This window comes from Gobio gobio (assembly GCF_949357685.1).
Source record: "Gobio gobio genome assembly, chromosome: 5".
Lineage (NCBI taxonomy): Eukaryota > Metazoa > Chordata > Actinopteri > Cypriniformes > Gobionidae > Gobio > Gobio gobio.
Genome location: NC_137101.1, coordinates 44225115 through 44249716, shown reverse-complemented (window position 1 = coordinate 44249716; position 24602 = coordinate 44225115). Strand labels below are relative to the sequence as shown.

At 39.5% G+C, this 24602-nt stretch overlaps 2 protein-coding genes across 2 annotated transcripts in view; one reads left to right on the top strand and one right to left on the bottom strand.

The window, feature by feature from the left end:
• LOC307126529 (uncharacterized protein) overlaps positions 1-24602 on the top strand; it is a 1210917-nt gene that overhangs the window by 637166 nt on the left and 549149 nt on the right. The window lies entirely within an intron of this gene.
• LOC307126538 (uncharacterized protein) lies at positions 2432-23840 on the bottom strand. Its single transcript, XM_079817121.1, has 3 exons — positions 23780-23840; positions 18292-18660; positions 2432-4752 (listed from the first exon to the last, which is right to left on the bottom strand). Exons 2-3 carry the CDS (start codon positions 18599-18601, stop codon positions 3911-3913), a joined length of 1152 nt encoding a protein of 383 aa, XP_079673247.1. The 5' UTR covers positions 18602-18660; positions 23780-23840; the 3' UTR covers positions 2432-3910.

The following is a 24602-nucleotide window of genomic DNA, read 5'->3' as shown; positions in this document are numbered from 1 at the left end:
CAAGGTTCAGAGTATGAGACGCACAAGGGGAAAAAGTAGCCAGCTTATTTATTTTTTTTTATAATTGGGCTTGAACCCCCTTGATTTTTCCAGACATATTTGCCCCGTTATCATAGCCTTGGCCCCTGCAGTCATTCAGATCTATGCCATGACTGTTAAGCACATTTACAATCATGTCTGCAATTTCACTTCCTGTTTTTTTGTGAAAATCTTTAAACTCCAAAAACCTTTCAACAACCTCCCACTTCTTGTTTTCTTGATCAAAACCTACATATCGTAAGAGTAATAAATTTTGCTCTGTATGTGAAATATCAGGAGTAGCATCGCAAATGACTGAATAGTAGACTGATTCCTCCCTTTCCTTAAGAATACTACTTAACACTCGTTTTCCACATAACTCAATAAATTCGTTCTGAATATGAGCTTAAATAGTGTGTCAATCTTGTTCCTGTTTTTTTGTCTCTTACTTTTTGTAGATGTTCGTTGAGTAGTGGGTCATAATGGGACAGGAGCTCAAGAGTACCCAAGAAGTTGCCATTATGAATAGGGTTGCCACCTTTGGTGTGGCAAAATAAGGGACACCCATTCACAACCCCCCCCCCCCCCCCCAAAAAAAAAAAAACACGTCATGAAATGATTATTTCTACATTGACAACTTGACATCTCAATAATAAACTATAAGAAAACATGAGATCAAGTATGTGAACTTGCAACAGAACACATTTTATATTATTTTACATTTGATTATTTTATTTATTTCTAAAGAACTCTTTAGTAGTCTATTTGTTGCACTTTAAAGGGACAGTTCAGCCCAAAATGAAAATTCTGTCACAATTTACTCGCCCTCATGATGTTCCAAACCTGTAAGAGTTTCTTTGTTCTGCTGAACACAAAAGAAGATATTTTGAAGAATGTTTGTAACCAGGCTTCTTTGGGGGCACCATTGACTTCCATAGTAATCTTCCTGTGTGTTCAACATAACAAAGAAATGTATACATGTTTGGAACAACTTGAGGGTGAGAAAATGATGACAGAATTTTCATTTTTGGGTGAACTGTCCCTTTAAGCAGCCATTCTGAACCAGTAATCACTTTTTTGAATTTCAAAAATGTAATTTTTTAAAATTAATTTACTTAAATTATGACTATATTATCATGTAATTATTTGTCCCATTTTTATCTTAATTTTTTTTAAATGTCATAAACTTTATATGACAGGATTATTGGTTATGTATGATTAGCTAAATTATAAATTAATAATTACATATATTAGGCTATAATCTATTAATTAACCTGTCTAAAAATAATAATTCTGTCTGCCAAGCTCTGATAATGTTTGGAATATTATATGAATATATTATCCATAAAAAAAACTATAGGCTACCTTTAGAAGCACAGATGTGTCTGTCACCGCTGTTGCTTTAAGTCAGTCAGTCTGAGCAACTGAAATGCTTCTCACAAAGTGTGCAGCTGGCCTGAGGTTCATCATGAGTTACTGGACAGACCCATTGATACCTGTTTGGAGATCCTCTTGCGTTTAAACGGTGAACGCACGCGACGCGAGCTCGACATGTTTTTAAAAAACGCGCAAGTTTACAGGCACACGGCACAGGGCATGTTCTCGAGACTCCGCCGCTATGACAACAAAGCCGCTAAAACGCAATCACGCACAAATTAGCTCCTGTACTACTTATTGTGAAATTGATTTGTTTATATTTGCTATCAGTATTCTCCACACTGCAAAATCCTTGTGTGTTTATTGAACTATGTGTGTGGACCTATGTAAAATACGGAACAAATCGCGTCCCGTATTGGTTTGATACGGAACGCGTCATTTTGCTTGTAAATACGGGACGATTCCGTATTTTACGGGACGGGTGGCAACCCTAATTATGAATGTCCCCCAAGTCTTTTGTTTTACCCCTAAAGGGTAAATTTCGAGAGGCCAAGAACAAACATCTAGTATCCTCTTCAGAATAGCTCTATTTTTGTCTATTTCTGTTTGTATGAGCTTCTTCAGCTTGCTGTCTATTCCCCCAGGGACAGCTGCCATTACAGACTGTTGTAAGGTTTTCCATTTTAAGTAGCATTCCCTGTGTGCTTTGCTGCTTTCGTGGTTAGGGAATTTATCATACATTCGACGCCATGTTATGTCTTTGATTTTATAACCATGTTGACTGCTTAGTGCGCTCATACAAGGTTTCTTTAGCTCATGACCAAATAATACACAAGGAATACAAAATAGTGCATTTGTGCTTTGGCTGTAAATGACCCAGTCTCTCTTAATCTTTTCCCTGCAATTTCCTGACTTTGTGTACTTGAGGTATTCGGGGAAGGCTTTACCTTTTGAATCATGTGGCATTTCTTGTTCTTTATCTTTAGAAGAAGCTATTTTTTTCACATTTTTTTCTCTGTCTGCATTGCTAATTTTTGCTGGCCACAAACCAGGATCATCTGACACAACAGTCTCTTCTTCATCTTCCTCTGAGTCTGCACTCCTGGCATCCACTGTTCTCTCATCTTCCTCTGAGTCTGCTCTCATGGCTTCCCCTGCTCTCTCATCTTCCTTTACACTTAGGGCTCCCTCTGTGCTCTCATATTCCACTATTCTCACTGCTTCCTCAACTTCCACACTCTTTCCTGGCAAAACTCTCTGTCTCTCTCTTGTTTCTGTGGGGTTAGGATGGCAAAATAATTTTGTCCCCCAGTCAACAAGTTACAGCTTAGAATTAATATTTTCTTAGCTGCATTGTTGAATAATATTATATGAAACATATAACTATACAACACAAGAAAAAAAATGTGACTATCCAAAACCTAATTAGTTTTTTACTACCTCGTTTTTGACCATGTTCACCTTACCTGACACTGAGAGGACTGTGTCATTAGTAGGAGGAAGAGGTACAGATAATAAAGCTGACTCTGCATCTGTATAAGTCAATTATTTTTATTGGCCTATTTTCTTAATATAAAATATTAAAATATCTATTTTGTAAACTCCTTATAGCCAATTGTTACTACAGACACATGTTTTATTAAATTTTATATAATTTTTTTCTGGGGCATTTTGTTCATATTAAGAACATCAAGCAAGACAGCATCGATCGTAGCAGCAGCACTGTCACTTCACAGAACATATGACACACGGCAAACTGATTTTGTAATTTTTGAAGCGTGTAGATTACTTTTTGTTTATCATCATGTGGCGAACACAGTAGATAAGACGTGTTTAGAGGCTTTAATCTTCGTGATGTTTCGCGCTCAGGCTCACCTTGTTCGTCTGAGACGGGGAGGGGGGACGTGGGGGAAAGGGTGTGCAGCAGCCACTGAATCTGTGTCTACGAGACATGATAACCCGGAGACAGCACAGCAGAGATGTATTGTTGGATGTAAATCATAATTCAGTAATTATTTTACTAAGCTAGCTAGATAAAAGCAGGTCATGTAGCAACAAAAATAAGTAACTCTGAAAGTTTTGGAATAACGTTACAGGAATAGAGGGGGGGGGGGGGACTGACATTTTGAAATTTGTATTTTAAATATAAAATCTATGGTCAAAACGGACAAAATACACATTGTGCATGAGGGGCCCTAGCACATTTAATGTATGTATAAAAAAGAGAAAAGAAATACGAAAAGATATATGATAAATCATTATACACAGCTTTCTGCATCCCCTAATCTAAAGTCTAAACTATTTATCACACATAAACATGTTTCATATTATTTACAGCCTGTTACAAGTTGTGTGTCTAACATGATCTCATGAGCTTATTAGTATGCAAAGTCAGTCTGATATACCAGTGTTTGTATAAACACAAACATACATCAAGGGCATATGTACACCTTCTAAATCAAGAAATCAAAATCGGCTTCTGAAACTTTTGGGAAGTACAAACATTTCCTTTATTCTACTTCTCCCCAGAATGAATTCTCATGTGGACTGTAAGGTTTCCATCTTGACTGAAACTGTCTCCACAGTGAGGGCAGGTGAAAGGGTTATTTCCATTGTGAATGTTCATGTGTTTGATAAGGTTTCCTTTCTGAGTGAAAGTTGTTCCACACTGTTGGCAGGTGAAAGGGCCCTCCTCTCCAGTGTGAGTTATCATGTGTTTTTTAAGGTTTCCTTTCTGAGTGCAAGTTTTTCCACACTGTTGGCAGGTGAAAAGGCTCTCTCCAGTGTGCGTTCTCATATGTTTATTTAGGTTTCCTTTTTGCCCGAAACTCATTCCACTCTGTTGGCAGTTGAAAGGCTTCTCTCCAGTGTGAGTTCTCATGTGTTTATCAAGGATTCCTTTTTGCCGGAAACACATTCCACACTGTTGGCAGGTGAAAGGGCTCTCTCCAGTGTGAGTTCTCGTGTGTTTATTAAGGTTTCCTTTTTGTCTGAAACACATTCCACAATGTTGGCAGGTGTACGGCTTCTCTCCAGTGTGAATTCTCATGTGGACTTTAAGGTTTCCTTTTTGATTGAAAGTTGCTCCACACTGTTGGCAGGGGTAAAGCTTCCTTCTAGTGTGAACTCTCATGTGGACTTCAAGGTTTCCATGCTTTTTGAAACTTAGTCCACACAGTTTGCAGGTGAAATCACCTATAGTCACTGTCTTTTGAGCCCTTTTTCCTGAGGTATTTTTTTCAGTCTGTGAGGAACTAGAAGATTTTTCTTCTGTTATGAAATTATGATGTTTCCTGTCCTGATCTTTCTCTTCCATTTTATTTAGATCTTGACTCTCCTCTTTAAACATCATCAGGTCTAAGGCGAAAAAAGAAAAAAAGTTAAGTTTAGTGCCACAAAGCAACTGCTATCAAAACATTTAGAGACACAAAAAGTTCAAACTAATAACATGTTTACTGGACCATATACACAAGGGGTGCCAAACTCAGTTCTTGGAGGGAGTTCTGGTTGCATTCGCACAGCCAATATGAACTCTGAAGTGACATACGCTGTTACAAAAGTCAGATATTACTTAATAAGCACACAGTACCACATATGTGGAAAATATCTATGACAATACATATTCCTAAAACATCAGGGAAACCCTACCTGACCATTTTAGACCAGTTGCATTGACTTTAGTCCTAACAAAATGTATGGAAAGAGTTGTAAGTAATCATGTTCTGTCTTCAGGGAGTAATATGTTAGATCGTAATATGTTTTCCAGGGGGACAGAGGATGCCACAATTATTACTTTAATTGATTTTATTGTAAAGCATGTTCAGGACTCCAAATCTTATGCACAGCACTTTTTATTGATTTCACCTCGGCTTTTAATACAACGCAGGCTAATTTGCTTTTATCACATCTGTACACTGTGAATATAAATTCTGCTTTGGTATATTGGATCAAAGATTCAGTTTTTATGAATTACATTTTCAGATGGATTGGTTTTTAAATACATGGGCACCACAGGGTTGTGTGTTCACCCATATATACCAAATGGGCTACAAATTAAGAGTGTGTTCACACTTGGCATGTTTGGTTCGATTAAAATGAACCCTGGTCTGATTACTCTATTAGTGTGGTTCATTTAAACGTGTGAACACTGCCATCCGAACCCTGGTGCGCACCAAACAAGATGGGTCTCTGTCCGCTTAAAAAAGAACGCTTCTGTGAATTCCGGGTGACTGCCAGAGGCAGTGTAAATACTACTGGATTACACATACTAATGTTGTCATGAGGAAGGCCACCCACCTGGTGTAAAATTAAGGCCGCTCCTGAAGAACCGCAGAACCAACAGCATGATGAACAGCAACATTGACCTTATAAAACGGCAAATGTGCATGGAGAAGCCCAGGTAGCAGCAGTGCAGATATCCGCAAAGGAAACTACTCTAAAAACAGTCCATGAAGATGAGATGGCCCTAGTGGTTAGTCCCCAGGGTCTGCAATATCCAGTTAGACAACTTCTGCTTCAAAACCAAAGCATCTTGCTTCATACCACCATAGCAAACAAATAACTGGTCTAAATTGAGCAGTAGATTTCATGTAACATTTCAAGTCAGAGAGCGTGTGCAACTCACTGACCAAAAAAAAAGGACATCCAGTCTTCAAGGACATCCATTTAATGTCAATTCTTCGCAAGGGCTCAAACTGGGGTAAGCAAAGGAATGCAAGCATGAGTGGCAAATCCTAAATAGGAAAATGAGTATTCTGAGAAAGGTTCAGACAGCGTACACCCTTCAGAAAACTGCAGACAAGACTGAGATCCAATAGAAGATCCACCAACTGGAACATGATGTACAGAAATCACAGCAAAGTATGCTTGTCCAGTAAACGTTGAAGAAAGCTTAAGATGCTCAGAATGTCACAATGCAAGATGAAGCCCTGTAAAGAGTATCTGCTGTCTGGTTGCACGCTCCTGGAATATGAGCTGAAGCGTGTTGTGACTGACACCACATCAGGATCTCGTGATTTCAGAATCTCAAGATTTCATGCCACCCTGGTGATTCAGATGGAACACTGTTGAGGGAATGTCGGACCAAAAAAGAACATTGAGGCCTGGCAAGACTGGCATGAAATACTTAAGAGCCAAGAACACTGCACGCAGATCCAGTAGTTTGATATGTTCTGTGGCCTGGGTCAGTGTCTAGCGCCCAAAAATAGCCTACCCCTCTGATTCCATGTTACTGGTTACATGTTACATGTGCTCCTCCCGTCAGAAATTCTAACTTGTCTTCACCACCTTGACACATATGCAACGATGAGAAACTACAATCAGTCGATGGGAATGTCTGGTGAGACCTAGCAACAAACCGTTATTCCATACCTAGAGTGGTCTGAGGTGGAGTAAACCCAGGGAAATCACCACTGTAGCTGCCGTTAACAGGCAGAAAAGTGAGCCAAAAGTTGCAGAATGTTCGTTACACATTCTGAGACAGGGAGGCAGGCATTAGGCGGAAATTGAGGGTCATTCCTATGAACGTAGTGGTCTGTTTTGGAATCAGGCGTCTTTTTTCCCTGTTCACGGAAAAATACAATTTCTGCACATCTCAAACCTACGCATACCTCTCATCCAAAGAGGAGACAAAGCTGCGCTCACACACCTTGTAGACTTGATTCAGGAAACTGAAATGCAGAAATGCTCTGTGATGAACAGCAATCGGGACATGAAAGTATGCATCGTTCAGGGTGACACTTACAAACCAGAACATCGTCTGTGCGCAGCATTCAAAAAGCAAAGACCTTCAGGAACAATTTCAGATGCCTCAAATCAAGAACTGGGCGGACACCACCATCCTTCGTGGGAGCAAGAAGATACATTGAATAGAACCTGTCTCGCTGAACGAGGGGATGAACTCTTTCTATGGTTCCCTTCTGTAACGGTGAACAAATTTCCAGAGAGAGAGCCATTGCGCGAACTGACAATCATAGGAACAATCCTTGAAAACCTGAGAGGTCGGTGTTTAAACTGTAGAATATATCTCCACTGCTCAGAGTTGTCAAAACCAAAGGGTTTGTTGTGTTGGTCCTCCATTACTCCAGCTGTTCTATAGTAAAATGATTGACTGCCTCATGCTTTATGTGTGCGATTTTTAGTGGTCACAGGGGGAGGCTGACGGGGTCCTCCTGGCAACTGTCGATGAGGTGGCTGAAAAACTATAATCCTCAGTAACACAAGGCCTTTGAGGGGGCTGTGACCGAGGTTTAATATGCCATGGAAATGTTGCTCCATAGTGATGCTGGGTCTTAATTTCTGGCAGAGGTAGAGTTGCGCTGCAGAATGGCTTCAGACAGCTTTACGCTCTTTTCCAATAGTCCTGGAACATTAGGACCAAAAAGATGCCTAGAACAAATGGAAGATCTCTCAAGGTTTTCTTACAGTCCTCCGTTAGTCGTGTTTGGGCAAGCCACACTTGGTGGCGGGCTGCCAGACTACCCAGCTCGCAGGTCACATGGCCCATTGCCAAAATAACAGTTTGCAGAAACTGTGAAATAGAGGGATAAACATTTGCTGGTTCCAGCACACTGGTGTCTATCCTGGCTCCACCCTCCTACGTTCTTCCCTCAATTTTCATTCAGTACTCCGCCTGGGATTGCGGTATATTCTCTGGTTTTCTCCGGTCAAATTTTAACTGGTCCAATCAGCGAACAGAGGGAGTGGCTGAGAACGATAACATTGATGTCGTGTGGTAGTTTGAGATGATATGCATCACGACCAAACTTTAGCGATTGGCTATGGCAGGTCCAGAGTGGCTCTGGGCAGATCCAATAGTTTTAAACTTCAACAGAGTACCCGCGTTCAAGGAAGTTAACGCTAGTCAATGGAGAGTGGCCAAACTCTCTGTACAAATAAAACTGCCATTCAAAGCACAGCCAAAGTATCATCGGACTAGGACTAGGCCTTGTCCAGATGACTGAACTGACCCCCCAACTAGACCCCACCACTGCTGGGTAACCAGTGAAAACATCCTGAAGTGATGGCTGTGCAGCAACAGCCACAGCATCTCCATGATCACAAAAAAAAAATCTGAAGCACATTCAAATCAGAATTATGTGAAGAACAAAGGGACTCAAGAGACTCTTCTGCAGCTCTCTGATTCTGGATATTCTCATCCTCCATCTTCACAGGTGTATCAGATGTGAAAGGCACGTAAGGTTCAAAGTTAAGTGGGATGATAATGAATCAGCGAAAAGAGGCATAAAATAAATAAATAAATACAAATATGATTCCCTTGGGTGAACCAACAGGTATTGCCAACAAACATTGCCAAAAAAAGAGAGAATATATCTAAAAGGGCCGACAGATTGAACCGAGGGGCACAGAGTATAACATAACTTTGAGGATAAAAAAACACTCAGAACAGCTAAATAGATGATTACGTCAACGGAAGACCATTAACTTATAAGTGTGGAAAACACCAGTTACCGAATTGTCCCAAAAGACACAGTGTTACTGACGAGAGCAATATAAACTCAAATAAAAAATTCACCAAAATGCTGCTTAAATACTCCAAATCAGTTGAAGTGGCGTAGATGCACACTGACAGCTTGTGAGGATGACATCTCACTGCTCTTGTAAGCTGCACTTGATAATGCAAATATATCATTCAACCAAAACACTCTAAACCAGGTGAGAAAGCAAAAGAGGCAGAGTGCTGAGCTACTGTGGCTTATAACCCCCCAGGGCTCAGCATACCTCACCACGTGAATTTGTTAGCATGTTTTCTCGACCTATCTGGCTGGCGCTGCCAGTTTTTTGACTCTTTTAGGCATTTTATAAATTCTTCACAAGTACACATAATTTTTGATGTTCGGTTTTTGTATGTTCCGTCAATAGGCAATACGTCATAAAAGGTGACCAACCAGGTTGTGAATGTATCCCTATGCCTTTAGGTTCAGTATCTTTTGGTTCGTTGATAAAAATGCCAAATATGAACACTAATCGGACCAGGACAAACTTTTTTTTTTTTGGTATGGACCAAACAAAAAAAGCGAACCAAACTGAATTGGTTCACACCAATTCACACACTAAGAAAAATACAGCTGGTCTGTTTAAGTACACTAATGATATGGTTCTGGTGCAACTCTGTTCTAAAAATCAAATAATGAGTGAGCAAACTAATTTTAAAAAAAAATATTTCTTGAAGACTGGTGTAAACTGAATTCCTTGCATATAAATGTAAGAAAAACAAAAGAGCTGATTTTCAAATGTTAATTCTGGCAAACAACATGTGTTAGGAAAATTAAAGTTAAATGATGAGGTTGTTGCAATTGTGGAAAGTTTTATAGATTTGGTAACTTATCGTGATACAAGGTTTAGTTTTTGTGAGAATGTTAGGGAAGTGAAATAATGGCAAATGTTTTTGAAACAAAAAAGCTTGTTCAATTGCACTACTTGAAAAGAGTGGAAATTGCGCAGCACATATTCATCTAACCGTCACTCTTAGCAGTATCGCTGTCAGATGTTCTCTAACAGTATATCGCTGTTCATGCATTTCAAAATTTGCTTTACCCCCTAAACGAAGATTTAAAAAGAACTTCACCGTAAGGATATCACGGCTTTAAGGGTGCTTTCACACTTGGTTCGATTGCCTGGACCGAACCCGAGTTCGATTGCTCCCCCCTCCCCCTGCCCCCGCTGGACTGTGTTCATATTATATTATTTGGTTCCGAACTGGGGTGCGTTTGCGTCATCAAAGCAGCAGCTGTTTAACCGGTTGCTTAGTAACGACAGCGAGCGTGAAGGCGGCAAAAAAACACTTTTATATTTTAGTTTTTTAACTGTTGGTTTTGTTTCTAACGTTTCAGTACATAATGGCACTTGCGTCTATATGCCACAAATGTACTGCAAATGCTCTAAAAAACGCTGAAGACTAGCAGAAATGAGATTTACAGCTCTCTGCTTGCAGTATGTCAGTCATGCTCGTCAGGAAAATGAGTGAGAAACACACAAACACACATTTTTATCAAATCAAACGGCATTAATAGCGGTTCACTTCTGCGCTTTAGTACGATTGCGTTCACATCAGCAGCGAACCGTACCGGGGTTCACATGAACCGTACCCCAGACCACCCTTTTTAAGCGGACTCTGGTACGGTTCGCGGGTGCGCACCAGAGTTCGGAAGACCGCGTTCACATCATCCAAACGTAGCGAACTCTGACATCAATCGAACCCGGGTGCGCACCAAAACTGCTAGTGTGAAAGCACCCTAAGACTTCTCTACAGTGTGAATTTCCATGTGCCTTTTGAAGTTTCCTTTCTGAGTGAAACTCTTTCCACACTGTTGGCATGTGAAAGGCTTCTCTCCAGTGTGAGTTCTCATGTGACTACTAATGTGTCCTTTTTGAGTAAAGCTTACTCCACACTGTTGGCATGTAAACGGCTTCTCTCCAGTGTGAATTCTCATGTGGACTTTAAGGCGTTCATTTCGATTTAAACTTATGCCACACTGTTGGCAGGGGTAAAGCTTCCTTCTAGTGTGAACTCTCATGTGGACTTCAAGGTTTCAATGCTTTTTTAAACGTAGTCCACACAGATGGCAGGTGAAATCACCTATAGTTCGTCTTTTGAGCCCTTTTTTGTGAGGCAAGTTTTTTAGCCTTTGTGCAACTAAAAGATTTTTCTTCAGTTATGAAATCATGATGTGTCTTGTACTGATCATTCTCTTCTATTTTTATTCAGATCTTGATTCTCCGCTTTCAAGGGGATCAGGTCTAAGGCAAAAAAAGACATAATAGCCAATCCCAGTTTAATGCCACAAAGCAACAGACATCAAAACATTTAGACACGTAAAACATCAAAACTCATGTATGCTAGATCCTAAACACAATCAACTCCATGTTTACATGGCTTTTTAAAAATGGTGGGTGCTAGGCTTGCTACGATAGTCGGTGTTGCCGGTGTTACCGGTGTCCATACTCCACACCGGTTACATCACTTGCCCACCGTGGCACCGCCCACCGTCTTTTAGATTTTTTTTTTATAGTAATAAAATAATTTAGTTCAGTTAGAGAACAGACAATACAAATAAAAACTGAACGTGTCTGCTTAATAAAGCAGGATCCGACCGTGAGTCTCGGCAGCGGCAGGAGTCATTCATCAGATTTAAGAGTGAGGTGCTGACTGAGATGATCGCGGAAGATTTGGTTTCAAAGCGAAACGTAAAAGCGCCTATTTAAGGGAGTTTGTCATTTGTTTTGTTGTTGTGTTTTTCATTAAAAATAATAGGCTAATGAACCCACAATTCAAGCAACCCGCAGCCGAATTGGCGCTAATTAAAAACCGAAAGTAAAATGTGCACGGCCGCACAGAGCGCGCATTGTTTACTTTCGCCTGGCTCCGCAGTGTGAGCCTCCGCGCTACGCGGATTTATTTTTGCCGCGCGCACCCTCGCGCTCGTGCGGGCGCGTCGAGTATAAACGAGGCTTTACGGACGAACTAACAGTGTGCATTCATGGCGTGCATCTCAATCATAGACTGATCAATGCTTGATCAGTGCCCTGACTACTGAACTAGGGAACTGATTGAGACGCACCCATGGCCTCACAGAGCGCGTATTTACAGACGAGCGGTCAGTCACGGTGTGTGCGCATTGGCGCGTTTTCAGTTCAGAGCGGTCGTGTGCATGTTACTTTCGGTTAGATAGAATTAGTGATTTAAAAGCCTCCGCCGGTGATACCGGTATTACCGGTGTTGTCACACATCAATTAACCGGTGGGAAAATTTCCTCACCGTCACATCCCTAGTGGGTGCCAGTGTTTTGCATACGTTCAGCCAATCAACGTACATTTGCGTCACTGGTAGTTCCTATTGTGCTGGGTTAGACCCTATTCTGAAATAGGAGCTTATTTACGCTATATCCACACAAAGCCAGAGCTTACCCTATCTTTTTTCCCCAGTCGACTCAAGAAATAACTGCGTAAACACAAAACCACTGAAACCGACTCAAAACAATGTAGTATAGATGCCAGGCCAGTATGTGGCGCTGTAATTCTGCCACAGTCTAGAAGGGGTACAGCAACGGTCAGAAGTGAGGAAAAAAATCTCATGATAAAATAATAAATAAATTTGCTATTTAACAGATTGTGTTTTATTAACGCCTACACCTACCACAACCCTAAACCTACCCTTACAATAATGTAAATACAGTAATTAAATGATGATATATTGATATGCGCATGCCCAGTGGCCGTAGCTGTATCTCTTCTAGTCTTTACCGTGCAGGACGTGGTGTGATGACATCACAGCTTCACAAAATATATACGGATTGGCTGTACACACGAAAAGGGAGATAAATTGATTTTATCGATTAACTGTAATGTGTTGTTTACGTCCACTTGTTTGAATGAAAATCGGTTTTCTCTTTAACATCCGCCGACGCTCCCCTCTGGGTTCCCGTAGTTCTGAATGGCCTCAGCTCTCCCCCGCACGTTTGCCATAGAGGTACACAAACAACAAGGACAGTGTCATCTTACAACATGAAGTGTCATTCGTAATTGGTTCGCTTTCTCAGCATCAGTCGCAGAACAAACAATACCCCGCTGCAAAGTGTGTTTGAAGTCTTAACGGAATCGTGTTATTCATTTGAGCTGCACGGACCATTTATCAGCTCGGAGTAATAATAGACAGCGCAGCGCAAGCTCACACACGGGCCGATCTCGATCACATGACACCGTTACATTTAAATTCACCACAGAATTAACAATATCATGCGAGATCTAGTGGAAAGTTCGGCACAGAATTCTGTTTTAAACCAGACATCAGATCAAACAGCACTGATGTGGAAACCAGGAGAAACATTGAGACAACATGAGCAAAGATCAGGGGTTTCAGTCACAAATCACCAACATTCACCATGATGTACTGTAGTAACACCACATGGATTTAATGTTGTTGTCATTATTCATCTCAGGGTTTGTACAATCTTTTGAGATTGAAATCCAAGCACTTAAGGGGTCTCAAGTGCTTCACACTTTTTCCAGCACTTTAAAGCTCTAAATATTATCCAATTTTAACGGTATTTTTAAATATGACGATTTGTAAAACTAAAAGTTTTACAAGAAATAGTCGAATGTTATTGTTTTTTAATGGAGTAGGCCACTTTGTGGTAAACAATCATTTTTTATTGTAAAAAGACATGAAATTACCACTATAACCCAGTAGATGGCGGTATATGAGCATTTATTGACTTAAGCCATTTCCACTCCCTAATATATGGACAAAAGTAGGAAGTCTGAAAGTCTCATGAAAAACAAAACTTTTCTTCTAATTGTGGCTAAATTACCCAGAAACCAAGTAAAGAGTGCTCCTTTAATAATCACTGAAGCTGTCATCAGTTCAGTGTGAGACTATAAAAGAACAATGGCAACCTATTTAATATGAGCAGAATATTACAATTTTCCCTTTAATTTTTTGCACTTTACTATTGTTAATAAAAGTTAATTTTATCTGCATATCAATTCATAAACCTTTGATATGTATACTGTATATTGCAAAAGATATGGTGCCCATATATACTGTGGAATAGCCTGGGTTTATTCACATGCTGAAAGTTTTGGACCCCAGGTATGTGCTACCAAGCCGCAAGTATTTTACATAAACAAAATACAGTTAAAACTTGTTTTGAAGAATTTCTTTGTCATCTGCAGATTGATTTTAAGTAGGAGGAGGAAAAAATGTATTAAAATCTTTTTCCTTTTTTTTTTGGGCCATATCGCTCAGCCCTAGGTGTCGGTTTCAGATTTTTCCACTCTGGGACCCGGTTTTAAAAAAATGCCCGTTTCAGGCTCCCAAAAGGCTGGATCCGTCTGGACGAAATGCTGATACGATATAACATTTTTTTGTATACAGCTAAACATGTCTCCGTGTGGATGCCCCGTCCCCCCAAAAGGTGTTCCTATAGCTAAAATCATTCCCAGTTTCTGCAGTGACAACACTAAAGCGGGTTCTTGCACTGCTATACGTACTAAGCCACTTGAAGTGTTGCATAATCTCAGAATTTAATATTGTTCAAAAATATTCTCTTTCTATGGGACGCATCTCAAAAACGTTCAAGCTGGCAGTTATTAACCCTTTGGATGTCAGTGGAGGACCGCTTTTTAAGAGTGGAAAGAACTTAAAGTTACTTAAACTTCCTACAGATAAGAGCAATAAATAATTTGAAAGGGTACTTAATAAGAGTTAATTAGATAGTTTCTGTGAACTTCGTTCTGCAACATGTCACACATGTAGGATTATCCATGAACTAAGCAATAGTTGAACACATCAAATAATGACCACATCACATTCCAAAGATCACAAATACCCCTCACCGAACCATTAGCGAGTCATAATACTTGTCATGGTGACAAAATGGCGGGACCTACAGGAGAGACCTTTTCCCAATGCCTGCCTGATCTCAAACCAGCGTCGCAAGGACAGCGCTTGTTATAAAGAAGACTTTTCTTTGCTTCACAAACATAAAACCCCCCGTAATACCAAATGGCCACGAAACACCACTTTGACTAATGCTTATTAGTCTTATTAGTCTAATGTCTTATTAGGAAACAAAGGTTTGCGAAGACGGTACCATGCCGCGAAATCATCACAGACCTTAACCAGTGACACCTCACTTCCCATCTGGACACCTCCTCTCTCTCAATCTGCACATTCTAGAGATTCTCTCTAAAAGCCCAAAATAGATTTATTTCAAAGAACTCACTCATAGTTTTAACAAACAACAGTAAAACAACAGCGTATGCGATATGATATGTGAAGCGTTCTTATTAAGCGCATCCAGACAGTGTGAGCATTTCACGGTAAAACGAAATATAGAGCAAACGCGACTCTTTCTTAAAAAGTGTTCTCATCTCGTGCGGTGCAGAACTCACAATGCTGCATTTGTAACGGTATGAGAGGATAATGTGTCCGTAAATTTCCCGCTGATCTTTTGAAATACTCATACATTTTCAGTGTATTATTTAACATCACACCAGACATAAATAGAATACACACAGTCATATACACTAATGGAAATTTCCATTACTACCTGGAGGTTGTTTGATCAGTGACACATGATGAGTGCACAAAGCAATTTTATCAACTGAGACAAGTCAAAGGAGTCAAATTCTTTGGCCATTGGGGTTGAAAGGCAACACCTTTCAACCCCAATGGATGTTAAAGTCTCCAATGATTAGTAGCCGATAGGACTTAGGCATTAAACCCTCTAAAATGTCAGCACATTCAGTTATGATGTTTTTTTAGTGGTCTTTGGAGCCTGTATATCACTGCAATCATCAAGGGAGGGCACATTTCCATTTCCAACAACTGAAGTTAAAAGGTATTACACATTTAAAAACAGCAGACATGATAAAAACAGATAAATTCTGTCCGGTTATTGTATGATGATTGAAATTGCCAAATGACTAAATAAACATGCATGAGCTCACAGCACCATCTGTGGGACACCCTTAGCATGTTGGACAGGGTTCAAAGTGCAAAATGCATGAAAATCCGTGTCGAAACGGTGTTACCTAGCTGGTTGTCTGGCAACTATGAATTTTGACAATGCATGGTTGTGAGAATGTGATATGGCTTAGTGTGATCATCAAATCACAACCATTGTGATGTAACTATATAAACATATAGACTGACGCGCTGCATGTTTCAGAGTAAAGCACAACATTGTGTTCCTTTTTCAATTTTAAAGGTCCCATGGCATGAAATTTTCATTTTATGTGGTTTTTCAACATTAATATTAGTTCCCCTAGCCTGAATATTGTCCCCAAGTGGATAGAAATGTTGATCGGTGTAAACCCGAGTTCTGGCTGTCTTTCTCTGCCTTTGAGAAAATGCCAGGCCAGACCAGCCAATCCTGAAGTCTCCTGGTTTGACGTCCAAGCAGGAACGGTTAACTCCCTTTCCTCCACCCAGAGAATCTGGCACGCCCATGCAAACGCTCGAGAGATCATGGCTTGTGAACGAGTGAACGCTGGCAGTTACTCAGTGTTTGGATGTACAAATGAAAACAGAAGTCTTTTTTCAGTTCCTTCTGATCTGTGATCAGTGATTTCTTATGTGTAGCTAATTATTTATTATTCGTGCACACACTGCGGCTTCTCTCTCTCCTGACAGAACGGTGTTTTCGTGTTTTCTATCTTGTGAGTCAGTGTTTTTGTACGTCCTCGTCGCGTCTATCTGTTCTACAATGTGCATACAGTCGTTTCTGCTCAACATCAGCAGAGTAACATCTTTAGAGATAAACCTTACTCACGCCGAGGCTCGGGCTTGCACTGACCAGACGGCCTTCAACATCACCGACCCCCAGTACTGCATCTGGCCCACAGCGGAGGCACCAAACGCGGCGTGAGATTAAGCAGAAGGGGGGTAAGCGTGAGCATATCCGGGCTAGCCAGCTATTCCCACAATAAACTGGATTACATTCGATTACTGCTGTTGTGTCTTTGTTTGCGCTGTGTAAGTTACTCAATGCGCGTCACTGACGCTTTCCATATGATAGGAACATATCTAAAAGTAATGGTATTATCAACACTTACTCATAACTCGTTCATCTCGACAGCTGTAATGGTACTTTGCATGTGTTACAAAGTTGGTAATAATGATGAAGACGGACTCGGTGTGACTGGGACTCGTGTTTATTCAGAACTCTCAGATACAAACACAATAAACTCGCGCTGACTGACAGCGCTCTCATAACTCAGTAGTTACTATAAATAACTTTGTTAGCAATCGCTGAGCTCCGTCTCTGGTACATTAGTGATGTCCGGTTCGCGAACGATCTTTCTTTTGAACCGGTTCTTTTTAGTGAACCGAATCAGTTCACCAAATCGGACTGAATCGTTCTAAACGGTTCGCGTCTCCAGTCAGCGCTGATCCATAATTTACTAAAGTTACTAACTTTCTGACATGAGTGACAGTCCCTCCGACTAGAAATAGACTAATAACCTGAAGTATATGCTAGTAACTAAAACAGTTCACTGAACTGAGACTGACAGAACTGATGTGAAGTGAACTCAGGTCCATCCGTCTCTCTGGCAGCAGCTCGTGCCTGCTCGTGCCTCGTAGACCTCGTTAAACCACGCCCCCTCCGCTCATATCATATCAAATGCAAAGATGTCAGCCAATCACAAAAGTGGGCGTTTTTACTGAAGTCTCACAGCAGACACGCCTCTTGTAACAGGGCATTCAGCCACAGGGCAAACAGCAGTATAGAAAAAATGCCTTTTATTTCTAAATTATGACATTTTATGATGTAAAAATCATACTAACAATATAAGTACACCTCAGGAAACATAAAATAATAGAAAAATGCCATGCCATGGGACCTTTAATTCATAGTAAATGTTACTCTGTAAGTGAGGAACACCATTGCTTTGAAGCACTGTCAATGCTTTGGAAATGTAACGCCTTTTTACCATGCCAATAAGCCACTTGGATCTGAATTTGTCAATCGCTGACTGAGATGCAGTGTTTCAAATAGGAGGAAGATACACGACTCTACCACAGACCCAAGACTCTGTTCATGTTATGTAAACGCATTTATTTTGAAATATCGGCCTGGTCACATTAAGACAATATTTTCTGATTACTTTCGTGTAACTTGTGTTCTCACTCAAAAGCAACTGTTTATATTTATATGTAAGGCTATACAGCTATCTAGTGGTTACACCTTGATATTGCAGATGATAATAATACATAATTTAGAGGTAAATATTTAGTATATTTACTAAATATTTAGGGGATTTTTTTTGTAAAATATTATTGACATTCTTGAAAATATCCTTAATTTCTGCAGAGCTTGACATTTTAATAAAGATCAAATGAGTGAGTTCAGCTTTGAGAATGAAACCAACCTGTTTGTTCCTCAGTTTCTTCATGTTTCACTCTGGATGTTTCTTCAATCTTCATGTCTTCACTCTCCTTGTTCTTTGTTTCTTCCTCAGTTTTTTCTTGTTTCAAACTGAATACTTCTTCAATCTTCATTTCTTCACTCTCTTCATTCTTTGTTTGTTCCTGAGTTTCTTCCTGTTTCACTCTGAATGTTTCTTCAATCTTCATTTCTTCACTCTCTTCTTTCTTTATTTGTTCCTCAGTTTCTTCCTGTTTCACTCTGAATGTTTCTTCAATCTTCATTTCTTCACTCTCCTCTTTAATAAACGCCATCTTTATAATGGTCACATGGATCTCAGTCGCTTCACCAGGGGTTTTTCTGTGTGTTTGTCCTGTTTAAGATGAGAATAATTAATTAATAATTAACAGAAAGAAAAATAAATCCTAACTAAATCTTTCCCAGTTCAGTTGTTCAGCGCACTGGTAAGAGAGTCAGTCAGAGCGAGGTTTTTTTTTAATGAAAGCAAGTTCTTCACACATTTTCAAATTGTATAAGTATAAATTGAAGCAATAATTTAAATAAAATGAAACAAAACATTTTTAATTTAAAATTAAAGCACATCACAAACATGTTAACCGCTAGAAGTCTGAGGTCTTTTGGGGCCCTTTAGAAGTTAAGACGTGCTCTGACATTTGTGCTTTTTTCAGTTGCTTATAAACATATTAATGGCAAAAGTGTAATTAGACTGTATTCAGCACAAACTGGGCTACCATAATATCTGAGCAAAATTTGAGAGAATAATGATTAAAAAAAATAAAACAAAATTAAAATGAAGGCCTCAAAACACAATAGATACGTGTCCTCAAGACTTTTGATTAATGGGTGTTGTTGCCTAGAGCAACAGGACAAAGGAAATATATTTTTTTGTAGTTTATTTAGAATGTAGTCAACAAAGGCCTATTATATTTTAAATGATCCAAAGATTTGACTACACTGCAAAAAATGCTCTTCTTATTTAGTATTTTTTTCTTGTTTCCAGACCAAATATTTAAAATTCTTAAATCAAGATTAATTTACTAGACAAGTAAAAAAAAAAATTTTAAGAGAGTTTTTGCTTAAAACAAGCTAAATTATCTGCCAAAACAAGAAACAATATTTCAGTCAGAAATGTTTTTGAAAAAACAAAAAAACAAAAACAGTAATATTGTGACACTGAACCCAATTCAGTATTCAGTAAATACAAATAACTGAATAATTGGTAATGATGAATGTTATAAAATATTTGGGATTTAAAACAAAATGCAATGCAATTATGATTTCAAATAGTATAGGGTGACTTCAGGTTAGGGATGGCTTGATACCACAATTTTGGCTTCGGTACGGTACCACAATCTAATACCGAAGTACCGATAATAAATCGTTACCATACAGGGTCTGATTTTTGGCGCGGGTATTGCACATAATTTTACTCACTCTCGCAAGTTTGGGGTTTATGAAGCAGGAAATTACCACAAATGTTTATTATTAAATTAATCAACAAAGATTATCACATCAAATCAGTCATTTGGAAAACTTTCTTGTGAGAAGTAATTTCAGCAATACTGCTTCTCTAGCTCTCAAAATGAGCAAATTGCTTCAAAAGACATCGCACCTGCATTATAAAAGCAATCTGCGCGCTCAGATTCAACACTTTCGCTGCCGTTTCGGGAGAGCTGGCGGAAATCACTTGCCTACGTCTTTTTAAACCTTGCCAATTTGAACATGCAAGTGATTTTATAGCATTTTGTAAAGCATGGGATGGGAGCTCTTTGAGAGAGTTTTCTTTGTGCTCATACCAACAACAAACATACAAGCCTCAAGAGCTTGCGCATTCCAAATTAAGTTGTTTTTCCTTAGTCAAATACACACAAACTTATGTCAAATGTCCATCTTTAGTGAGTAGACACATAAACGCAGTCGATTATGTCTTACGCGAATGTAAAAAGTGCAATTGTATGCAAGCAAATATTATGAAATTTAAACGTCACTGGTTGAAATCGAACGCTGGAAAGTTTGTTATATTTAAACGATACAATGTGTGTTGATCAGTGTTAAAAGAAAAATGTCTAAATTAGATCGCTTGAATTATGCACTCACCTGTCGATCTCTTATTGTCTTGTACTAGTCAGGATTGGCAAATGACCGATGCTTGGCAAGGTTTGATGGTTCTCCATCAGTTTTATAAGCAAATTAATTCCAAATTTCATGTCGACTCCTCTCTTTATTAATTAGTTTTGGGCGTGTTGAGTGAGATTCAATTGCTGTATTCATTTTGTATGAACTCAATTTTTTTTTTTTTTTTTTAATTAAACAGTTAAAAGTAACCACAAGCCTGCAGCACTCCTCTCAGAAACTGACGCCTCAGCGCCTCGATCGCCCCCTGGTGGTTGGTCCCAGTATAGCTCCTAAACCACCCCTCCATGTATTAGAAAGGACGCGAGACAAACTAAACAATTAAATTACACTTCAAATAATTGTTTCCTAAAGATGGTTTCTGTCATTTTAGGCAGTTTCTATGATGATGATTTCATTTCAGGTGTTCGTTTTTTAAATAAGTTTAGTTTTAGTTAGTTATTTGATGCTATAAAAATGGGGGGTGTGATGTCATGATTGACAGCTGAGATTGACGGCTTCTCTGAGTGAAGTTGTCACTGAGGCACTAACAAACTTTTTTCTGGATTTTTGGGAGTAGATTGGAGCTTTAGCTTTAATTTCTACATTTCCATAACTGTTTATTTCACACCAACATAATGAATTGTTCTGCATCTGCGAGAGTGTGGGCGGGCTTTTGATAATCACGCCTCTACTTCCTGCTCTCTACTGCACAACTCCTGTCCCGAGATCGCTACTGCGCAGACTCTGTCCCAAGATGTCAGCGCCGTGTGCGTCCTCCGAAAGCTTCAACTCTTGTCAGTGGAAGCCAATGAAGTCGCGTCATCCATATTTTTTATACGGTCTATGAGTAACCATTGTAAATAACAAGCAGTTCAAAACAATATTATAACATGACTTAACAAAAACATATTACAAAAACAAAACAACATAAATATGATAAATAATTACTTTATAATTCTATTATTTTTATTTTCATTTTTATTAGTGGTGGGCATAGATTAATTTTTTTTTATCTAGATTAATCTAGATTAATTCCAAAATTTATTTAGATTAATCTAGATTAAAATGGCTCATTTGAATTCTGTCAAAGGCATTCAGAATATGTGTGCTCGTAAGTGATCGTTTGTCTTTTTGTAGTTTGAATAATAAATAACTTCTGTCCCTTTAAGACCTGACGCACGTATGGATCCCACTGTTCCTGTGAGCTGGTTACGACTGTGTTTACGTTAAAACTCACCAAGATGGGCATTGAGACATTTTTGAGTGTATTTGACCATTAATAAGCTGAAAAAGGAGCTCATCTTTGCACTTGTATGTCAGAGGCGGCTTTATTACGGTGTGTGTGTGTGTGCGCTTCAGATGCGAGCGTGAAATCTGCGGGAATTAGTAGAATTAACATTATGTGCAACTCCGCGCAAAATTCAGACCGGTCACACCAATACTAACAAAAGTCCAGCAGAACACCCGTTCGCAATGTTCAGAGGGTTATACAGACTGAATGAGAGGAGGCGGAGAGGAGAGCGCCGCTGATATCGATACTGTAGAAAATGAGTATTGTATCGTTTCAGATATTTCAGTATCGATACATAGCGAAATATCGATATTTTTGACAACACTAGTTGGCATACACACAGGTTCGAAGACTCGTTCTCTCGCCCCCTACAGTGCAACTCGGCTAGTTATACATCCGGGCTAAAATATCAAGGTGAAAGTCATCATAGCTTGCGTAGTATAGACCCAGCTCCCAACCCAACTTTGAGAATAGATTAACGGCGATATTTTTTTTAATCGCCCGATAAGAGTCTCACGTTAACGCAGCACGTTAACGCCGATAACAGCCCACCCAATATATATATATTTTTTATTATATATATATATATTTTTTTTTTTCTTACTTCAAATGTTTTGTTACGTTCATTCTTGAAAATAACTCTGACTATCCTTAATTGGTCTTGTTATTTTGCATTTTAGGCTTATTTTAAAGCAGAAACTAGGCCTATGTGTATACTACACATGTATTTGTTGCAAGTGTAATTGTTTAGGTTTTTTTTATAGTTAAGATGTGTGGTAACCTAATCACTGGTTCTCCTCCGCCATTACTGATCGTCGCGTTCGTTGGTGCGAGATGCATTCTGGGATACCAGTCTGTCTGAAGTCCACACAAGTCTCCTCTCGATGCATCCTCGCTAAAAGCGGCGGATCAAGGACACATCCGGGGATTTAAACTGTACTCGGCTAGATGTTAACTTTGTAAACTTTGAATTGGAACGGTACTTGGGCATCGACTGATGACGTTTCACAAGTCCACGAGAACACAAGTACAGACAAGAACGCATATTGAGAAACGGCCAGATGCCCTGTCCCAAATGGCACACTTCATGTGCACTTTCGGTCTTGTGGAGTTACAATGGCCGCTGCGTGCGCGTGTCCGTTAAGTCCACAAGACCGCAGTTTGATCCATTTGTCATTTTAGGTCTCAGAAGGGTGCTCGCGAGCGCCCCCTTTGAGGTCGATAAGCGCCCTCGATGCGCACTTCTGCCGAGCCCGCACTGGTGTGGGTTACGCAGCGGACTTCTTCCCGGCAGTCAAAGCGGCATTACGACGTGAAAGTGCGGACTCAGAGGAAGACCGTGAGGGTTTAGGGTGCCATTTGGAACAGGGCCAGAGTCTACTTCATATGTACACTTCAGGAAGCTTCATATACCACAATGCAACACGAATGTGACGTCACCGTATATCATGTTTAATTTACCCCACTACAAACAACTTGATGTTTTAATTATATTTTTAAAACATTTAAAACAACCCAAACACATTATATACATATAGAATGCTGCATTAAACAATTTCGTAAAGGAAATAATTAATTTTAAAAAAATCAACTCCATGGGATTCCAAGTGATCAAGGGCTTAGGACGTTCCAGTTCAGTCCATTGCAAAGGTTCCTCCAGTAGTGGACACTCATGCAACGTAAGCACTGACGCACATCCGAGTGAAGGAGACGGAGGGAAGTTAACGAGTTAAGTGCACAATAAAAACGAACTGTAACGCAGCACTAGTTCAGCAATCAGGGCACTGATCAGGGAGTCAACACATTGACTAATTCCCTGATAAGTGCCCTGACTACTGATCTAGGGAGCTGATTGAGACGCAGCCTGAATTCATGTGTAAACTAATTCATGATAAAAAGCGAAATGACAAGCTCCTTCTGTTACTCACGAGTTTCATTCTGTTACTTTATCACACAACGCTGATAAATGTTAAATAAAGCAATGCATTTAATAATATAGCATTCATCATGCGTCGCTTTAAACGGTTTTATCGCTTTAAACAGTTTAAACGCTTAAAACACTAACCTTTCTTCAGCCGAATCACAACAGATGCGAGAGCGCGGCGCAGTCTTATGACGTCATTTATAAAACCAAAATAAAAGTCCTGTTCACACGCTGCTGCGTCTAGTCTATGGTCTAAAATCACCAAAGTACACAGACATTAAAAAACTGTGTGTGCAAAGGGGCAAAAATGTATAGAAATGTACCTAGAAAAAAATATATTAACAAAAATAAGAAAAGAGTAGAAAATTCAGAGTTGAATGTAATGGTGAAATAATAGCACAATGGTAAGTTAATAATACAGTTCATATTGAGAGTTTTAAAATTAAAGCAATAAATGCATTCACATTTATTGTGTCTTATTACTTCTTATTACTTATTTTTCCATGTAGACTTACATCTACAGGCACAGTAATGTTCATTGTCCCATCATCCAGACGATTCAGCCACTAGCCTTTCCCTGAGATTGATCCACTCCAGTGTCTCTCCGGTTCATCCACTGTCCCAGAGTCATCCATTAGTTCTGCGTTTTCTTCAATCTGCCATAGATCAGCATTAAAGGGATAGTTCACCAACAGATGAAAATCCTGTCATAATTTACTCTCACCCTCATGCCACACACACACACACACACACACACACGCACACGCACGCACGCACACACACACACACACACACACACACACACACACACACTTAAAATAGTGTACAATTACAGTAAAAACTGTCCAAAAGCAACAAACTATAATAATCTAAAATAGTATTTCATAGTGATGTATTTTATTACTGAAGCTTTTCAACACGGTGCACACTATCAACATCTTGTGGTCAAAAGGTGGAAAAGCTG

What these genes read in the sequence shown, in the direction of transcription:
- LOC307126538 (XM_079817121.1), bottom strand. Translation starts at nt 18,601, where the DNA reads ATGGCGTTTATTAAAGAGGAGAGTGAAGAAATGAAGATTGAAGAAACA. An exon ending in AGAAACTGAGGAACAAACAG is followed by an intron (nt 4,753 to 18,291) that starts GTTGGTTTCATT and finishes TTTTCGCCTTAG; the next exon opens with ACCTGATGATGTTTAAAGAG.